Raw genomic sequence first — 21,158 nt, 5'->3', positions numbered from 1 at the left:
TGTTTGTTTAAAACCCGCCTATAGTCTGCACCACTAGAGAAATGGTTAAACAATAAGTGCCAAGTTAGATGCAACTTTTCTGAGTTTAAATGCAGGAATATTTTGTAATGCAATTCTAATATATTACATTGTTTTGTTTCATGGATTTATTTTGTGTTCCTAGTAACAGAGAGGTTTTGTTAATATAAGAGATCAAACAATTTATCAGTTATCAGCAAGACAGGGAAAATATTGCTTAGAAGTTAGCTGCTGTTCATACCTTTAAATGTCGCAGTACAACTGCACAAAATTTGTACATGCAGCACCACCCTCTATTTGAAGTTTCACTTTTGTATATTTCATAATTTTATGAATTTTTTTCATGCACAGCAGAGTACAATTTGATCTAGTCTCATATGAGAGAAATCACATTTCATAGAAGTTTCTTATGAATACAATGAAGAGTTCTAATTCTTGTTGAACTCAAGTCTAATCTCCTAATTTCTACACAGATTTTAAATATTAAAGTGTTCTTATTTTTACATTTATACAAACAGTTGAAATCACTTAGGGTAAGAAGCATCTTCTGTTCAACTTAAAAGGGTGTGTTAGGTAACATTGTTCTCTCTGGATTCCAGACTTATCCTTTCCATCAATAAGTGTAATGGGAACACATGTGTAGAAGTCTATGATTTCTTGCACTGAATCAAACTTCTGAAAAACAATAAACAATTGAACAGAGAAATGCTGAAAATCCTTATCTTCTGATATGAAACAGGTAAGAAGAACCAAAGCAATACCACATATAAGAAATAACACCTCTCCCTACCTCTCCCCCACACACACTCCCACCCCATTTCATCCCCTTTGCGCCTCCAGTAGTCTTCCCTGCTTAATATTACATTGGGACACAGTAGCTTTCTTTTTTAGGGGCAGAGGGTTTTAAACCCTTGGAATGTAACCTAAAATCTAGCCAACAGCAACATGTGTGTGTTTTTAAAGTGTGGCATTGCCCATAAGGGATTAAACTACTGATTTTATTTATTTATATACTTTGGACCCTCTCTAGAATGCGGGATTTGGGATTCATGCACGGTGCCGCGTTAACGCAGGGACCGCGTTATAGCAGAGACCGCATTAAAATGAATTGCAATTAAAGTAATTAAATTTGGGATCCATGGTTGCGACTGTGTTATATGAGAATTCGCACTATATAGACGTGCGTTCTAGCGAGGGTCCGGTGTATATATAAAAACTCACTCACTCACACGTTCCTAATCTATTTATTTACTGAAGTATGCAAAAAACTAAAAAGAAAACAAACTGACATTCAGTGCAGGATACTTTAACTGTTTTATAATATGCTTCCTTGTCCTTCCTGAAATTGATGTCTTTCAGTGAATATATTGAGCTCATAGTTTTAATAGCATTTACCTCCCAGCTGTTATGAGGAAAGTAAGATAAAAACATTCTACTTCTTTTTTTTTTTTTTTTTTTTTTTTTTAAACTAACCAGTTGGGAATATCTTGTGAGGAGCTGAGCATCTCCCACCCTCATTAACTTTAATGAGATTTGAGAGTGCTTAGTAGTAACTCCCAGAAGATGCTTGGCTCATTGTACGATTGGGCCCTCAGGTGAGCTCAATTTAATATACAAAATATGTATGTAAATGTGTACAGCTGTGGCTTAATTGCCAGCAAAAGACACCAACAAAGTTATGATTTTAAATTTGGTTTGTTTTCTCTTGCTTGTATTCATTGCATTATGGCTTTGTACCAATTTAACTGCATGAGATTTTAGACACATGGTGTTCGTCACCGTGCTGCTAATAGAGAGGTAAGTTTTCTAGGATAAATCCAAACTCTAGTCAATACAGTTCTTTTTCATAAAGAGATGTAAGGCCTAATGCTGTCCTTGGATAGATGCTTAAGTGGAATCGATTCCTTCTCAGAAAACTTCCCAAGGAAAAGTATGAAAAATAACATATATGATAAAATTTACATTAGTTAATAAATAACAATCTGAATATGAAAGCTCAAAACCAGTATTTGGGATGGAAAAAAATTGCTAGATTAAATTAATTGAGTTTAAAAAGAATAGGTAAAATAAATTAATCCAAAAGTGAAAGCATGCTGAAGAAAATTTCCATCAGAAGAGAGTTATCCTTTAAAGAAGTGAATATGCGAAATTGGAGAGAGGATGGCAAAGTACAGATTTTGAATACTAGGTCTGCATCTATTTTTTTTTCTGTCTCCCACATGCAAAGATGGAATTCACTTAAAGCATTTAAGCAGACAGGGAAATTACAGATTGCAATTTTACTCTAATTGTTGAAGCCTTATAAATGTTTTAACCTCTTTGAGACAAACTGGGAAGAGAATAAACAAGAAAGAGCAGCTTTGGAATCCTTCTGCTTACTCTATCTGAAATGCAGAGGCAGCTCTGATGAACAGTACATGCTGTACCTGCAGCCCTACCTCAGTTCAGTGCATCAGTTCCCTCCCCACTTCCCAAAGGCAGGTGCTGGTGTGATAGAAAGAAATGCTTCTCTTGGGAGTGTCTTGTCTCTGGGGCTTCCCAATGCTGCAGAGAAACTCTGGTCAATAGGAGACTTTAGTCAATCTCCATTGTTGGTTTCTGGGAAAGTTTTGTTTTTTTAAAACTTAAAAAAACAATTATATAAAGCCAACATTAAAATGGAGGATTTAAGCCATTTCTAATAGTTATAGATTTACTTTGTTAAAACCAACCAGTCTTGTACACTATAGTGATAAGAACTGAGAGACTATTAAAATACTTATTTTTGAAAATGGAACAGCATTGTAATATGAGTACTTTTGGTGCAGATCCACAATTTAGGGTGGGCATGTACCCTCTGTGCACAGATTAGAACCTACTTATAAGTTCTGACTTTTGGGTCCGTCCATCATCTGAGATGACAAGGTTGGTATGTCTACCTTCCCACTTCTTTCAAATCATTGTAAGATTTTTTTCCTCAATGTTGTTTGCATTTGTAAGATCATATAGGTCTTTCTTTTCCAATGTGCTAAAATGTCTGAAACTTGTTAGTATTCTGTACCATTGTGTAATAGTACTCTGTACTGCCAGTTTCATTCCATTTTTTATGAGAGTTCTGTCTCCTGTTTTGGAGCCTTTTTATTTTGTCTGAATCCATTAAAAAGAAGTCTCAAGTGTGCATCTTGCAAAAGCCTCCACTTCAGCTGGGTAGTGTTGCTTGGAAGAGGATCATCCAAAAATGTGATGCTCGGTTTACGGATTTCACATAAATGTTCATAAGGAGTGAATATGAGTGTTCTTTTTTTGACAGAAGAGGCTTTGAAAACTTAGGCAAAGTCTGGCCACAGTGCCAAGTGAAGGCCAGGCCCTTCTCCCTTATGAGAGCTGAGACAAATCACAGGCCATATGCACGGAGTCCTTGATTCCATGAGGTTCCAGGAAGCCTCAACAGTTGAAGAATCATACAAGCTTGAATATCTCTTTCAGGGAGAGGGAAGAACCATCACCACTGTTCCCCTGGACCACACTGTGGTCCCAGGAAAAGAGCTAGAAGCTCAGATCTGAAAGAATCAGCACTTTTAGAGTGCCTCACAACCAAGACAAGGGGGCTCCAGCAACACCTTGGTGATGAACCTTTTGAATCTGAGGGATGGAACATCTATATTCTTGGTGTGGATGGTCCCTTTAAGAGCTGAGTGCCAGCTGGAATCTACACTGTGATTATTAAGGTATTCTAACCTTCTACTTCCAAGTCTAACTCATTGTGCCTGAGCTGGGGTCCCTTCCTCATTGCTAAACCTGCGTCCACTGAAGGGAATCTGACATTGGAACTCAGGCCTCAAAAGTGCTGTCAGATGCATAAAGTAAAAGCTGAAAAATAGCGAAAATTATTTTAAAAAAATTGTACATGTCTTTTGGAACCACATGGATGAAACTATATAGGCCAGAACGGTTCTTACTTGGGCAAAATTCCTGATGGTTTAAAATGGGAATTTGAGCATGTAAGATTAGGCCCTAAATTATTCCTGTGACTTATTTGTCAGCATTTCAAGCAGTTACTATTTGAAACGAAAAGATTTGAAGTGAAACTTTTAATGAAACACCTGACAAGTTAGTTGTCTTTATGCTAGGTATTGTATAAGAACATAAGAATGGCCATTCTGGGTCAGACCAAAGGCCCATCTAGCCCAGTATCCTGTCTTCTGTCAGGTGCCCCAGAGGGAATAAACAGAACAGGTAATCAAGTGATCCTGTGACCTTGCACTCTATATGATTTTATGAAAATATGCTAATGTAACTGGAATATGCTTCATGCAAAAGGTCTCTTATAAGGTATCATTACAAAGCTTATAATCTACTGAGTGTGATCATCCTATTTGTATAAATGTACCACTCTTATATCTGAACCTAGAAATATGAAATATAATTCTGAGGGTCTATTGTAATTATGCAAAGTGTGGGCTATTAATGGTGGTTTGGAATTTTGATGACTCCCATTAACCAGGACAATTGACTGCAGATGGCTCTGTTTTACCTGTATACCTGTGTGCTGGCAAGTGGGTAATGAAGTCTTACAGTGACATGTGATCATGTCACCTGAACTGGAATCCATCTTTAACCTGGTGCTTTTCCATTGGGGGGACCCAGAGGGACAAAGGATTCCCGCCTTATGCAAAAGATATATAAGTGAGTGGAACAGAGAAAAGAGAGCCATCATGAGGAATCCCCTAGCTACCACCTGAGCTGGAAAAAGGGCTATACCAGGGGGAAAGGATTGTGCCCAGACTAGGAAGGCATCCAGTCTGTGAAAGAGACTTATTGAAACATCTTTCAGGGTGAGATATTATCTGTACTCAGTTGTATTAGGCTTAGATTTGCGTGTTTTATTTTATTTTGCTTGGTGAATCACTTTGTTCTGTCTGTTACTACTTGAAACCACTTAAATCCTACTTTCTGTATTTAATAAAATCACTTTTTACTTATTAACCCAGAGTATGTATTAATACTTGGGAGGCGGGATGGCAAACAGCTGTGCATATCTCTCTATCAATGTTATAGAGGGCGGACAATTTATGAGTTTACTCTGTATAAGCTTTTTACAGGGTACAACGGATTTATTTGGGTTTAGACCCCATTGGGAATCGGACATCTGAGTGTTAAAGGCAAGAACACTTCTGTAAACTGCTTTCAGTTAAGTCTGCAGCTTTGGGGCAAGTAATTCAGACTCTGGGTCTGTGTTGGAGCAGACGGGTGTGTCTGGCTCAGCAAGGCAGGGTGCTGGGGTCCCGAGCTGACAGGGAAAACAGGAGCAGAGGTAGTCTTGGCACATCAGTTGGCACTTCCTAAGGGGGTTTTTGTGATCTAATCCATCACAGATCCATCCCCTGTCACCCATTCCCAGCTTCTGGCAAACAGAGGCTAGGGACACCATCCCTGCCTATCCTGGCTAATAGCCACTGATGGACCTATCCTCCATTAACTTATTAGTTCTTTTTTGAACCCTGTTATAGTCGTGGCCTTCACAACATCTTCAGGCAAGGATTTCCACAGGTTGACACTGCGTTGTGTGAAGAAATACTTCCCTATGTTTGTTTTAAACCTGCTGTCTATTAATTTCTTTTGGTGACTCCTAGTTCTTCTGTTATGAGAAGGAGTAAATAACACTTATTTACTTTCTCCAGTCATGATTTTATAGACCTCTATCGTATCCCCCCTTAGTCATCTCTTCAAAGCTGAAAAGTCCCAGACTTATTAATCTCTCCTCATATGGAAGCTGTTCCATACCCCTAATCACTTTTGTTGCCCTTTTCTGAACCTTTTCCAATTCCAATATATCTTTTTTGAGATGGGATGCCACATCTGCATGCAGTATTCAAGATGTGGGTGTACCATAATTTATATAGAGGCAATATGATATTTTCTGTCTATTATCTAGCCCTGTCTTAATGATTCCCAGTGTTCTGTTTGCTGCACATTGAGTGGATGTTTTCAGAGAACTATCCACAATGACTCCAAGATCTTTCTTCAGTGGTAACAGCTGACTTAGACCCCATCATTTTATATGTATAGTTGGGATTATGTTTTCTAATGTGCATTACTTTGCATTTATCAACATTGAATTTCATCTGCCATTTTGTTGCCCAGTCACCCAGTTTTGAGAGATCCTTTTGTAGCTCTTTGCAGTCTGTCAGGGACTTAACTATCTTGAGTAGTTTTGTATCATCTGCAAATTTTGCCACCTCACTATTTACCCCTTTTTCCAGATCATTTATGAATATGTTGAATAGGACTGGTCCCAGAACAGACCCCTGGGGAACAACACTAATTACCTAATTAATCCCCTATAGTATTTAGAGCTGTTAAGTGCAACAGGTAAACAATAAAGTAGAATATCGGATGGTATTTCACTCACATCATCTCCTCTGAGCCCTGTTCCCAATGCATATTGCTGGCTGTCTTCCAGAAAACGTATTTTAATATTGTATACCTTGTTTCCATAATATATGACCAAAACATATGGTTCAGCACTTGATTTTGTTGAACAATCTCTGACCAAGAATGTCTCATCCTGCATGACAAATTATAACATTAGTTATACCTGTAAATTCCAATAATGTGTTTACATAAACAGCCCAGGAGTTTTGGGTAAATTCTACAGGATTATTTAATGTGTGAACTATATAATGGAATATTGTAATCAAAATAGATTTTGTAACATACTATATTTGTAAACAAGGTGTCTTCTGACAATATAACATAGAGAAGATTTTTTTAATTAATAAAGTTCTTAGATTTAAGTAATGAATTACATCTACGTAGTATACTTATTGAATCTCTATATACAATAATGAGAATTATAGGGCAATGTATATTGCAATATTATAGAATTTTTAATGTGGAAGTACCTTTTTCATATTACAATGTTGGAAAAATTGATGCTAAGAAGAAAATATTGTATGCGAAGAAAGAAGAGTAAGATGATAATGTAAGGCAGTGGGAGTGTCATACCAAGGGTATTGCATCTAAAAATAAAGTTTTAGTTCATGCGCCTCAATTACACCTGGATATAAAGTAAAGAAATTACATGGACTATCTGTAATGGAACCTATGACATTACCATAAATTCTATATGTTGTGTTGAACCTCTTAATTTATTTTAATTTAATTTTATGGATCTAGAAGGAAGCATGCTTCAAAATTTGATTGTTCATATAGTATTGTATTTGCACATTTTAAACATATGAAAAATTCAGTGCTATCTATCAGACTTACTGTATAATTCTATAATAAAATTAAGAAAATTGTGTAGGCCCCAATTCTACATACACATACTTAACGTTGCACTCTTGAGTTGCCCCATTTGTGTCAAAAGGACTTCGTGCATAAATGTAAGCAAGTGCTTAAGGTAGGGTGACCAGATGTCCCGATTTTATAGGGACAGTCCCAATTTTTTGGATCTTTTTCTTATATAGGCTCCTATTACCCCTCACCTCCTGTCCCGATTTTTCACATTTGCTGTCTGGTCACCCAAGCTTAAGGGTATGTCTTCACTACCAACATTAAAGTGATGCCGCAGCAACACTTTAACATGGCTGTGTAGTCGTGGCACCAGCGCTGAGAGAGAGCTCTCCCAGTGCTGTAAAAAAACAAACAAACCCACCACCACTAGGGAGCACAGCTGCCAGTGCTGAGAGCACTGTCTGCACTGCCACTTTACAGCACTGAAACTTGCTTTGCTCAGGGGGGTGTTTTTTCAGACCCCTGAGGGAGAGAGTTTCAGCACTGTAAAGTGGCAGTGTAGACAGGGTCTTAGTGTTTGCAGGATTAGGGCCTTTAGCACTTCTAGTGAATTCAATAGGGTTGCTCACATGCATAAAGTGAGTCATAAGCCTAAGTGCTTGCAAAATAATTGCCTCAGATTCTCAGGTCTTCAGGGCAGGGACAGTTCCTTCCGTGACTGGAATGTGCCTTTCACATTTTGGATGATACCATCATATAAATATATAGTAGCAGTAAAGCTATTCACTCAATTTTGCATTTAATTAGCCCTGTGTCTAATTGGGATCTGAACATGTCTGTAACTACTTTTAGCCACTCTAATTTGGGATTACTCAACCTCACAATAGAAGTAGTCTGGAAGGGATAAAGTATGTGCCGTTTTTTGACAACTGCTGTTACACATATTTTATGTGTTGTACTGAGCATTACAGTCCTGGGTATGGATTATTTGCAGCCTATCTTGTGTGTATATTGTTTTTAACCTTCACAAAGTGTGAGGGCCACACTGAAAGTACAGTAAGAAAGACTTGCATGTATGTTGCTAAGTAGGTACCTGTTACAAGTGTAGACATCACACAAGTTGTTTCGAGACACTGTTTGCTTGATAAATTAAGCAAATACCTTTAATAAGATACTTCAGGAATAGCTTAGTATCAGGCAAACAACATAACAATTAGATGTACTAGGTATCCTGAACTTCATTTTTCTATTCAAGAAACGTTATTAGTCTCTATGGGGCTGATCCTGCACCTATTGAAGTCACCAGCCAAACCCTCTATGTCCTCGATGGTGCAAGATCAAATGTTTTTTCACTGGCAGTTAACCTGAGAAAGAAAAAACCTCATAGTGATGATGGAGTTTTTCAAGAGAGCTGTTTTATTATTGAAGGGGAAATACATTGAAATGGATTTTGAAAGTATCTTTACATTAATGGAAGTTTTCCTTAGCCCTTACCATGAGAACATTAAAAGAGAAAACAGGACCCTCTTTTTGTGGTGGAGTCATAACATCTTAGGGTATGTCTACACTACCCACGTTACAATGCGGCTCCCAGCGATAAAGCGCTGTCTATACTGGCACTTTTCAGTGCTAAAACGTTTGTCACTCGAGGGGTGTTTTTTCACACCCCGAATGACAAAAGTTTTAGTGCTGAAAGTGGCAGCGTAGACACAGCCTTAGGATGAATATTGGGTGGGATTTTCACAGGTGGTTAAAGGAGTTAGGTGCCCAACTTCTATTGACTTTCCAATGACAGAAAGGAGGGTGTGCCTGTCCCTCTCACAATAGCAGGAGCAAGTACTCAACTCTGAATGATGTCCTTTTTATATTGAAGTCTGAAACACATCCACATAAATACAATCCACCACTTCAGCCACTTCTTGCTGAAGTTATACCTCCCTAATACAGAGAAGTTTTGACTGTGATCCAATTTACAGTATTGGAAAGCCATGTTCTGGTGAGATATCTCCCACAGTCAGGTTGTGACAAATAGCATGCTTTTGTTAGCTGCTTTTCCTTTATACCACTCGCCTGTATGGAAAAACAAAAGATCTCCCTCTTTTGCTTTCCAAACCATCTATTGTGAGTGTCAGGGTTCCCTCCCCACTCTGAACTTTAGGGTACAGATGTGGGGACCCGCATGAAGACCCCCTAAGCCTATTTATACCAGTTTAGGTTAAAAACTCCACAAGGCACAAATTCTTTCTTATACCTTGGATTAAGTAACGCTGCCACCACCAAGTGATTTAAACAAACATTTAGGGAGGGCCACTTGGAGCCCTACCTTCCCCAAATATCCCTGCAAGCCTCTACACCCCTTTTCCTGGGCAGACTTGAGAATAATCCCCTCACCAATTGGTACAGGTGTACACAGACTCAAACCCTTGGATCTTAAAACAATGAAAAATCAATCAGGTTCTTAAAAGAAGAATTTTAATTAAAGAAAAGGTAAAGGAATCATCTCTGTAAAATCGGGATGGTAAGTACTTTACAGAATAACAAAAGATTCAGGAACATAGAGGATCTCCCCTCTAGGCAAAACCTTAAAGTTACAAAACCAGGGATAAACCTCCCTCCTCCTACAAAGGAAATTACAAGCCAAAATAAAAGTAAGCTAACGCATTCCTTCACTAGTACTTACTAATACTAATGGAGTTGGATTGCTTGCTTTCTTGATATGTCTCCGGCAAGCACACAGAACAGACAGACAAAGCCTTTTTCCCTCCCCGCCCAGATTTGAAAGTATCTTGTCCCCTTATTGGGCTTTTTGGTCAGGTGTCAGCTAGGTTACCTGAACTTCTTAACCCTTCACAGGTAAAAGAGGAATTAACCCCTTACAGGGTAAATAGGGATGTTATGCTACCCTTAGCTGTATGTTTATGACAGTGAGGATGGCCAGTACAGTTTAGTGCTGGCAAATATGCCAGTGCAAGGGGCCTTCAGCTCTTGTACGCTGCTTCATGCTGATGGAGAGTTCTTTGGGGAAAAGTTGAGCCCTCTGGGAAACAGAATGTCTCCCACTTACCTTGGGTTAAAAATATTATGCATAAAATGGCCTGAAATAATATTGCAGATTCCTTCAGTCACCTATTGAACAGGAAACCTGTCTGCAATATTTAAATGATAAATGAGGCTGGTTTCAGGACAGTGTTCCCTCTAATTTTTCCCACGCGTGCAGAATGAATTTTATGTTCACCAATATGAAGGTGATGTGTCACATATCACCTTCATATTGGTGAACATAACAAAATTAATGTGGTGGGGATGAAGCCGAGTGTGGGAGGGGGCTCAGGAGCGGGGCACAGGGTTGGGTTGCAGGGGTCTGAGGGCTCTGACTGGGGATGAGGGGCTCAGGGCTGGGGCAGAGGGTTGAGGTGTGGGCTCTGGAATGGGGCCAGGCCAGAGATGAGTTTGGGGTACAGGAGGGTGCTCTGGGGCTATGGTAGGGAGAGAGGGCTCCCCACAATTCTTGCTCCCCGCAGCAGCAGCAGCAGCAGCAGCAGCAGTATCTGGGCTGGGTTGGGGGGAGAGGTTCCTCTCCCTACCACTGCAGCTCTGGGGCTGGGGCCGTGGGATAGGAGCCCTGGCTGTGGTAGGTCCCGGCTGGGGCTGGGTTTGGGCAGGGGGAGGGCTGGGGCTGGGTTTGGGCAGGGGGAGGGGCCCCTCCCTCGGCCGTGGCAGGTCCAGAGCTAAGTTGAGGCCGGGGGAAGGGCACCCCAGCTGTGGCAGGTCTGGGCAGCTGCTGGGTTTGGACTGTCCTTCCCCCAGCAGTGGCAGGTCCGGGGCTGGGTTGGGGCCAGGGGAGGGGGGCCCTTGCCAGGGCAGGTCCAGGCCGTGTGGGTTGCCTGAGTGCCTGCACGGTGCTAAATAGGCTGCTGCATGGTCACACCATTTACAGAGAACTTAGTTTCAGGATAAATTATTTATTTAATAAGCAATAGCACAGTTCTGATGCTGCTGTAATCTAGCCTTGTTGTTGGAAAAAGAAGGTGGGTGAGAGAACTTTTACTGGACCAACTTCTGTTGGTGAGAGACAAGCTTTCAAGCTTACACAGAGCTCTTCAGGTCTGGGAAATTAACTTTGAGTCACAACTAAATACAAAGGGGAACAGATTGTTAAGCATAAATAGTTAAGACATAATTCAACGGACTGTGCTGGTTGTGTTTGGACTTTTCTCTGAGACCTTTTCCGTTCTGTTCCCAATAAATGAGCTCGAATCTGGGCTTGTCAATTTTAAAAACACATCAGTGACATACAGCAAAATTACTCTGAGATGATCAAGCTCAAATGCAGTGGGGTGGGTATAGGGATTTACCACAACTCTGAAACCACATAATACATTAATTTTATATATAGACTAACATGTGCATATTACATAAATTCTAAACTGTCCACAAGCTACAAAATATACTCGTAAACAAAGCTGCAGCTGCAAACTTATCACACATTCCTTTTTAAAATTATTTTTTTATTTACTTAGATAATTTTTTTACATCTAACTACATGTTGTTTACAAGGCCACTTGTGAATTCATGCTTTGTCCATTGTTAACCTCTTTTTCCTTACTTTTCCTTACTTTTGTTTTCTTTCTTGTTCATACAAGGCCTACAGTTGTATTCTTGGTCTCCAGATCTGTGTCTGCTGGAGAAGCCTTGACAGTCAACAGGAAATATGGCAATGCATAGTGTCTTGCAAGACCCTGGCAACTATAAATTTCCTGCTGCTGGAGCTTAACCCTGTAACTCCTTTCAGGAGTGTGTTTGTGGGACACTAGATGAAAGATTTTTTTTTTTTTTGGCAACAGTACTCATTTTTTAAGAGTATTGCTGTATTTATTCCTAGAAAGACTGTTTTAATTATAGTACATCCATGTGCAGAGATTTATGTCATGTATATTAGTGCCTTTGTCTTTTACTTTTACAGCAATGATTTCAATTCTTGCTTTTGGTTCCAGGTTATGATTAAATTAGTGTGTTTATTTTTTCAGTCTGTCATGTTTTGGCTTGGTTAAAGAGAGGTTCTAGCAGTAGGGATCATGTAAGAGAGGATGGAGCTACATTTACTATTTGAGAAACCTTGCATAATGTTGACCTTAACTTGAGAGTTTTAAGACTATGCAGATGCAGGAGTGGGAGGAGGAGAGCAACCAAGCTAATGGCAGGGAACTCAATCCAATAGCAAAGAACTTCAGCAAACAAATCATTACTGTTTACTCTTGATATTAGGTCCTGTGTAACAGGATGGTCTGTCCTTTTATGGGTCAGGGAGGCTGGGGAGCAGACAGCCCTGTTCTAGCAAGGAGCCTGGAAGACAGACAATGGGAATCATTCAACCTAGCTGGGCAGCATCAAGGGACTGGGTTTGATGACTTCCAGCTAAGGAATATAAAGGAGGGCCTGAGCTCCATGTGGGAGCCTGGGATCAGAAGAGGTCTGAGAGAAGAGTCCTGGAATTGCAGCTGGGGACAGCAAGGTGGACCTACATGAGCTGAGTGGAGATTCTGACCAAAAAATTGCTGAAGGCTAGTAGGCTTTGGGGCTGGTTTGAGACTGGTTTTGTTACTTTATGTTGTCACTCCATGTTTCCTTTTGTTGAACAATGAACAGAGCTCTGAGACGACGACTGTGAACAGATCTGAGCTCTGCTGATTGTCTTTCCTATGCCAGTGATTGAGTCCATCAGCTTACATCCCCTTTCTTAGCTTCTCTCCCCTCCCTTTCCACATTGCCACTTCTAATTCTTGGTCCTTAGTCTGTCAAAACATGTCAGAAGTGCCTCCTCTGAGGAGCAACCAATAATCAGGAGCCTCATGTGTGATACAAATTAACTAGGGACATCCCTCAAAATTGGGGCCCTACCTGACCAGGGGCCATAAGTAGAGCCTTGTGAATCTGTGAATATCAATGGATGCATGTTTGCAGACTGCGGATGGATGCGAATCCAAATTTTGTATGTATACAGGGCTCTACCCATAAAGCTTGCCCTGATAGCAGCACATTTCTAGTACTGTTATATTTAAAGGAAAATGTTGGTTTGCCTAGAAATAAATAATGTTGCTAAAATGAGCATATTTAATCCAGGGGAAAATATGGCAGTGTACTATGGTATTATTCTTCCCTTAGTCCTGCCCAGCAAAGCATTTAAGCACATTAATATTCTACAAAACTGCAAGATGTGTATGTGTATTTTTATGAGTGTCCCTATATTAAAAATCCCATAAAAATAGGCCCAATGCAGCCCCGAGGAACAGTGTAACTCCCTTTAATATTGCCTGGGATGTAAAAAAGCAAAGAATTTGGCCATATATGTTTGTTTCACTGATAGTGTGTAAATTACAGCTTCTGAAATAAATATAATTAAGAGCTGTACAATGAAAAGTCAGAAGTGATTTAAAAAAAAAAGGTTGCCAACTCTGTTCATATACACTGTACCAAACTAGAATGCTACATAGTAAAACCTTGTTTTTCTCAGAGAGTTAAACCCATTGCTTTAAAGATTAGTGATACTCACGGTGTTCTCCTGTAACAAAGCCTCTTCTGCTTTCTGACGATCAAATTCTCCAGTATACCAGTCATATTTATTTAAATCCTGAAATTTGAGATGTTATGCATAGTATATAGAAATGAAGTACAGTTTTCCGAAGCAAAAGCCAATGAAAATATACTGAATAGATACAGACTGATTTTCTGACTTCTTGTTAGCCAGTGTGGTGAAACAGAAGTTTACTTTTGTTGCTGGTCTGGTATGTCTTATGGATGAATAACAACCAGTTTTGAGGTGTGTCTGCTCTGTTTCTCAACAGTTTGTCCTGAATTTGGTATTCTCAGTTGTGACCCACGGAGACACGGTGACAGGACTAACCTGTATATTGCTGTGATTCTTGGTGTAAGCCATCTGTTACAAAGGTATGCTCACCTGGGTGGCAAGATAGATTTGAGTACCTGAAGGGACTCTCTGTGACTCCATATTTAGGCTATTATAACACCTGTGGAGTTTATACTTTGAGTATTGATTGGTGAAATCCAAGTATAGAATTCACAACCAATTTGCAGGTTGTTCCCCGATTCTTAACAGTCTGCCCTGAGGTTGGTATTCATGCTCATGAGTCACTGCAAGCAGCATTACACTAAGCACGCACAGTTTCCAGGCCACTTAGGTGCCTAGATAGAGTTAGTATACAACTATTGTGAATATGTCAGTGTGTACACATACAGAATATACAGTGTTAAAATCTTTTTGCTGTGTGTTTGTACAGCAACCAGCACAGTAGGGCCATGGTCTATAATTGGGGCACCATGGTAATACAAATAATATATACTACTACAACTACATCTCTTTGGTAAGCAATTGACTCTTTAATGTATCAGAGGGTTGTTTACCTTTTCAACAGGCTTCGTAAGATGCGGTGTTGGCAGGTTTACATATATACCTTGTGATCTACATTCAGAAGGCTTGTGCTTTCCTGGAGATGGTGACCTCTCAATTGAACGGTTTTGTATGTTTAATCTGGATCCTGTAAACATAAATTAATGGGAGAAAAACCATGTTGTTCTGTACTTCAACCATCATGTCATTTTGCCAGCATATGTGCCTTCTTGAAAATACCTTAAAGTGTTGTGTTTATTATTTGAAAATGCAGTTTTGTGATAACATTTAAAAATAAAGGGGCCTGATTCTGATCTGGGTGATACGGCTATAACTCCACTGATTTCAGAATCGGGCCCAATGGCATTTTCCAAGGATTCCTTTTTACTTCACTCAACGTTCACGCACAATGAAAGTCACTTGCAAATATTAAATATGTACTGCTTATTTACAACATAATTTCTAAGAGCCCCAGGGTCAAAACAGTGCTTTAGCAGAACATATTTATGACTATCTATGTGCTATAAGGGTAACAAAACCTTTTACCACTTTTTATACTTCCATGGATCTATGTTTGTAGCCTTAGCAATGCTTGGTCTGGGGTACATTAGAGCCATTCACAATCCCACCATTTGGGGATACCACTTCTGTCCACCTATCCACAGGAATCTCTAAATGTTCAGGATCTCTGCTGCTCTACTTAACATGGGTCTTCCCAATTAAGTCTATGAGCTTTGGCTCAGGCCCTGTAGTCTGAGTTCAGAGAAGTGACATCTGCTACTTGTCGCACACCTGGCAGGTGTGAAAAGCAGTCATACATTTCTAATTTTCGCTAATCAGACAATAGTTAATGTACAGATAATATTGGAATAAAACTGGATTATTGTAACAATATTTAAAAGCATATCATGAGCATGTCACTTATGTAACAGAATATTTTGTTTGTTTTGAAAAATGCAATGTGGAAAGGGGTACAATAAATGATTATAAGGCAGGAAAAGGAAAATGTGATTATCTAGATATTCCATCTTTTCTTTCTGGGGTCTATTACATGGGCCTGCTCTGTTTACCGAAGCTGTATTTCATTATATTTTATCTATCTTTCTTGCACTATCAGTTTATTACTGTTCTGACCATATTGCATGCTGGAATAATGAAGACACCCGATCTTGAAAACAAGTTATTTGACAGAAAAGTAATAGTTTTCATGTGTTTAAAATTAATGCATTTTTTTGTGCAGGTATGTACCACATTCTGGCTTCTAACAGTATAAAATTTATTTTTAAAGACATGAAACAATGCCTATTGAAGTCAGTCGGAAGTCTCCTATTGTCTACACTGGGCATTGGATCAGTTCCTAAATGAAGGCTGTGAGCCAAATGTTTGAAAGGTCTGGAACCAGGCCTATAATTTTGTGTCTGCAATCAATTGTGTGTGTCAAATTGTGGCTATGTCTACATATCCAGTTTGCAGCTGCAAATCAGGTCACTAGATACCAAAGCTCTGTCATTTGCATCCACAGTTGATTGTAGGTACAGAACTAGTTGCTGGGGGGGGGGGGGGGGGGGGTTGGGAGAGAAGACAGCCCTATAAGCAAGATTTCGTATGCACTATATTGAATGTATTGCTGTAAAGTCTCCTGCTTTGTGTGGAACTGTGGTGCAGCAGCCTGGAAATTCTGTTGCAGTCTTGGGTAATTTTTTTTTAAATGGAGATTTTGATTGATTTAAATATAATAATTAGAGCTGCCATTAAAAATAATTTTTTTAAATTTTTTGTTTAATTTTTTATTTTCCCACAAGAAAAGTTTGTTTTTTGACCCAAAAATGCCTCCCAAAATCCTTGAAAAAAGTTCACTTTTTTATTAACACCCAGAACATTTCAACCAAAATGACATTTTCCATAGGAGTTTGGTGCCTAACCTACTTAGTTAGGTGCTTTTGAAAATCCCACTAAGGTCCAGATTTTTAAAGGTATTCAGGCACCTAGAGAAATCAATGAGAGTTAGTTATTTGGGAGTTTTTGAAAATTCCCTTAGATGCCTGTCTGCATCTTTAGATATGTAAATATCTTTAAAAACTTGGCCCTTAGGTCTGTTGGAAATGGGACTTAGGAGCCTAAGTCACTTAGCACTTCTGAAAATTTGACCACAGATCTAATAAAATACATTAAATCATTGAATTTTTTCCTGGTGATGTTTATTTTTATAGTAACTTTATCTTATGCAGCCCCTAAATTCAGTGTGACTCAGATTTTTGTGTTGGCAATACATCAATGCATTTGCAAAAGTAGTCAAGGGAAAGATAAAGGTTTTGGTAGCTGGGTAGAGATAAGCTGAAACATTTATCACCAGGCCCACTTCCTGCAAAACACAAGAACTGACTGAGCCCTACCCTTCCTAACTTGAGAAATCTGATAACAAAAGCTTGTTTGTCTGGTGCAATATTAATGCAATAAAAAGCTCTGTTAATAAAAAAAACAAAAAACAAAAAAAAAATTAAAGCCACTTCATTCTTATTTATAAGTAATCTATCTTCTGGTTCTTATACGTTAACACAAAGACTGTTCATACATCAACCTGTACATGTAGAGGCAATACAAGGAGATATTCCCTTTAGCAGGTGTTTGTGCCTGAAAGACATCTTGTCTACATTTAACTAATTACAAACTGATAGTAAAGTCTTCTGCTTAAGACAGTAGGGGGCCCATTCTTTTATAACCAACCCTGGAGAGTAGGTGATAACAATAACCCTGCTCACATTCTAGCTAGCTGCCTAATTAGATAAATATATGGCTCCGATCGCCATAATATCTGACTGCTTTCCTACGGTTGAAAGAAAGAGATTTTGTTCTTTCTTCCTTGCCTGTGCTAAGGTTGGTTAGTAGAGGGTTTTTTTTTTTTTTAGTGTGTGTGGTATTATGGGAACATTACTGTAAACAACAATACGTACTAACCAATACTTAGGGGTGAGCCAAATAAAATTTTGGGGTCACATAAAAATTGGTCTTCATTTTACCAACACAGATTATCCAGGGGTGATAGTGGACAGCAGGTTTGACATGTTTGCAATGTGATTTGGCAGTAAAAAGGCCAGTGCTGCTTTTAGCAGCATATGAAGAAACCTCATTTTCTGATTGGAGAGATGAGTATTTCTCTCTGTGTGTGACTCTGAGGAGACTGCTCTTGAATGATGCATTCACTGCTGGTAATCAGAACCAGAAAGATGCAGACAAAATGAATAGAACTGAACAAAGCTGTCAGTTACTGGGCCAGCCACACATTAGACCACTCTTTATCCCTCTTGGGTGTACCCCTCAGTCCACCCACTTAGACTGGAACTCTGGGCCTCCCTGTTCCCCAGCCATGTTAGCTGAACAAAGTGCAGTTCGGGCTCCAGTTCCAGCAGCTGACACTCCAGGCCAGGATTCAGCAGCAGCTGAGCAACTTACTCAGCCCTGCATGAGTTTACAAGCTTGTCCCCCTCTGGGCAGGGGTGGATGGATAGGGGTAAACAGTGTCCCCCCCCTCCTGCGGGTAAAAAGATCACATCCCCCTCCCGGTGGGGGAGGGGAAAGGGGTGAAAGCTGCACAGACCCCAGCACTGCTCCGGCTCTGTTGTCTCTGGCTGCCTTGGGCTGGCTGCCCCAGCGTTTTGCTGTAAGTGGCTGCCCCATTGGGGGGCAGGCAGTCCAGATGTGCCTACCTTTAAGATGCAATACAGGCACAGTACAGTACTTGCTTTTTCTTTTTCTTTTTTTTTAAATCTCTGTTGATGCCTGATTGGTTACTTCCGGTTTCACATGGTGTCCGGTTGACTGGTCAGTCCGTAACTCTGGTGTTTGTATCTTTGCGGTTTTATGTATTTCCCCTTGCCTACACTTTAATCTTTCTTTAAAAGCATCTGTAAGTTCCCCTCAGCCCAGCTAACCCCCATCTGTGGCTGGGAGAAGCAGACTGTACTGCTTTCATCACACTCTCTGTCTTTGTGTGTTGCCTTGTATGACTGTCATCTCTCACTGACGCTCCCTGGGGTACCTGAGGGTACGTCTATACTACCTGCCGGATCGGCAGGTAGTGTTTGATGTATCAGGGATCGATCTATCGCGTATCGTCTGGACGTGATAAATCGATCCGCGAATCGATGCCTGTACTCCACCTCGGCAGGAGGAGTAAGCGGAGTTGACGGGGGAGCCGCGGCAGTCGACTCGCCGCCGTGAGGATGGCCAGGTAAGTCGAACTAAGAAACTTCGACTTCAGCTACGCGAAAAGCGTAGCTGAAGTTGCGTATCTTAGTTCCAACCCCCCCCCCCACTAGTGTAGCCCAGGCCTGAGTTATCTTATCCACACTTTCTCCTTTTTGTAGGCCCAGAGCCATGTAATGGTTTAGCATCTCCTTTGTCCTGAGCTTAGTGTGGGAAAGAGTAAGCTTTTTTTTTTACCTGGATAAAGCCATGTAGGGGGGAATTCCCAATTAAACAGGTTCCCTAGTGTTTCCCCAAGGACTCCTATCTGTGTCACTGTTTTACTTTAACAACCCTTTTTGATCTAACTCCATAGCAAGTAACTCATCATCAACAAACACACAGGCATACATTGTATTAATCAAAAATAATACAACTATTTTCTAGTTCATCATAGAAGTATTTGCACATATATTTGTGACATTAGGACTTATCCATTCCTGTTTTACAGGGGTTTTTTGTATGGAATCTTAGGATTCTTACCTGAGCCTTGAAAACTTTTACTACTCAGCATACAAGGAGAGCTAGGAGAAAGTAGTAAATAATGTTAAGTAAGGGCAAATACTCAGTCTGTTATTGATTGTGATATTGCATATATGCAAAGACAAAAATATGGAAAGTCTAAATGCCACTGGGTTCCATCAGGGATGAATTTGTATCAAAATAATCTGTTAAACATTAAGAATGAAGACAAGGAAAGTGTGAGATGAATGTAGCATGAAAAAATGTGTAAGTTTGAGCTCTAATGACTACAAAGGGAAATAGTGTTAAAGGTTGGTGCATAGGAACCACAGTCATAGAATCATAGGACTGGACGGGACCTCAGTAGGTCATCTAAATAAATAAAATAAATTAATGGAAATATCCTATCTCCTAGAACTGGAAGGGACCTTGAGAGGTCATTGAGTCCAGCCCCCTGCCTTCACTAGCAAGACCAAGTACTGATTTTGCCCCAGATCCCTAAGTGGCCCCCTCAAGGGCTGAACTCACAACCCTGGGTTTAGCAGGCTAATGCTCAAACCACCCTAAACCAGTCCCCTGCACGCAAGGCAGAACTATGTAATAACTAGACCATTCCTGACAAGGGTTTGTCTAACCTATTCATAAAAACCTTTTATGAGGGAGACTCCATAGGCAATTTATTCCAGTGCCTAACTACCCTGAGAGTTAGAAAGTTTTTCCGAATGACCAACCTAAACTCCCTTGCTGCAATTTAAGCCCATTGCATCTTGTCCTATCCTCTGAGGTTAACTAGAACAATTTTCACCCTCCTCCTTGCAACAACCTTTGTATTTGAAAACTGTTATGTCCCTCCTCAATCTTTTCTTCTCCAGACTAAACAAAACCAATTTTTTCAATCTTCCCTCATAGGTTATGTTTTCAAGACTTTAATCACTTTTGTTGCTCTTTTCTGGTCTTTCTCCAATTTGTCCGCATCTTTTCTGAAATGTGGCTCCCAAACCTGGACACAATATTTCAGTTGAGGCCTTATCAGCGTGGAGTAGAGTGGAAGAATTTCTTTCTTGTGTCTTGCTTACAACACTCCTGATATATCCCAGAATTATGTTCACTTTTTTGGTAACAGTTTTACACTGTGGACTCCTATTTAGTTTTTGATCCACTATAACCCTCAGGCCTCTTTCTGTAGTACTACTTCCTATGCAGTCATTTCCCATTTTGTGTGTGTGCAATTGATTGTTCCTTCCTAAATGGAGTACTTTGCATGTGTCCTTATTGAATTTCTTCCTATTTACTTCAGACCATTTCCCGAGTTTGTCCAGATCATTTTGAGTTTTAATCCTATCCTCCAAAGCATGAGCAACCCCCCCCCCCAGCTTGGTATCATCCACAAACTTTCTAAATCCTGGTCTACACTATGAGTTTAGGTCGAATTTAGCAGCGTTAGATCGATTTAACTCTGCACCCGTCCACACGACTAAGCCATTTTTGTCGACTTAAAGGGCTCTTAAAATCGTTTTCTGTACTCCTCTCCGAGGGGATTAGCGCTGAAATCGACATCGCTGGGTCGAATTTGGGGTAGTGTGGACACAATTTGATGGTATTATCCTCTGGGAGCTATCCCAGAGTGCTCCATTGTGACTGCTCTGGACAGCACTTTCAACTCAGATGCACTAGTCAGGTACACAGCAAAAGCCCCTGGAACTTTTGAATTTAATTTCCTGTTTGGCCAGCGTGGCGAGCTCATCAGCACAGGTGACCATGCAGTCCCAGAATCGCAAAAGAGCTCCAGCATGGACTGAACGGGAGGTACTGG

At 40.1% G+C, this 21,158-nt stretch overlaps 1 protein-coding gene across 1 annotated transcript in view; it reads right to left on the bottom strand.

Moving 5' to 3' along the window:
• Positions 1–266: 266 nt before the first annotated feature.
• CLNK (cytokine dependent hematopoietic cell linker) overlaps positions 267–21,158 on the bottom strand; it is a 113,058-nt gene continuing 92,166 nt past the window's right edge. Inside the window, exons 15-19 of the mRNA XM_029910650.1 lie at positions 19,367–19,407; positions 14,656–14,789; positions 13,787–13,864; positions 6,410–6,565; positions 267–693 (exon numbers count right to left, since the gene is read on the bottom strand). Of these exons, the coding sequence (XP_029766510.1) occupies positions 547–693; positions 6,410–6,565; positions 13,787–13,864; positions 14,656–14,789; positions 19,367–19,407 (556 nt within the window). The 3' untranslated portion in view covers positions 267–546. The remainder of the gene's footprint in view (positions 694–6,409; positions 6,566–13,786; positions 13,865–14,655; positions 14,790–19,366; positions 19,408–21,158) is intronic.

This window comes from Terrapene carolina, unplaced genomic scaffold (assembly GCF_002925995.2).
Source record: "Terrapene carolina triunguis isolate 2854851 unplaced genomic scaffold, T_m_triunguis-2.0 Scaffold66, whole genome shotgun sequence".
In the NCBI taxonomy this organism is placed as follows: Eukaryota; Metazoa; Chordata; order Testudines; family Emydidae; genus Terrapene; species Terrapene triunguis.
The sequence above is the reverse complement of the archived record's forward strand: the minus strand, read 5'-3'. Positions and strand labels throughout refer to the sequence as shown.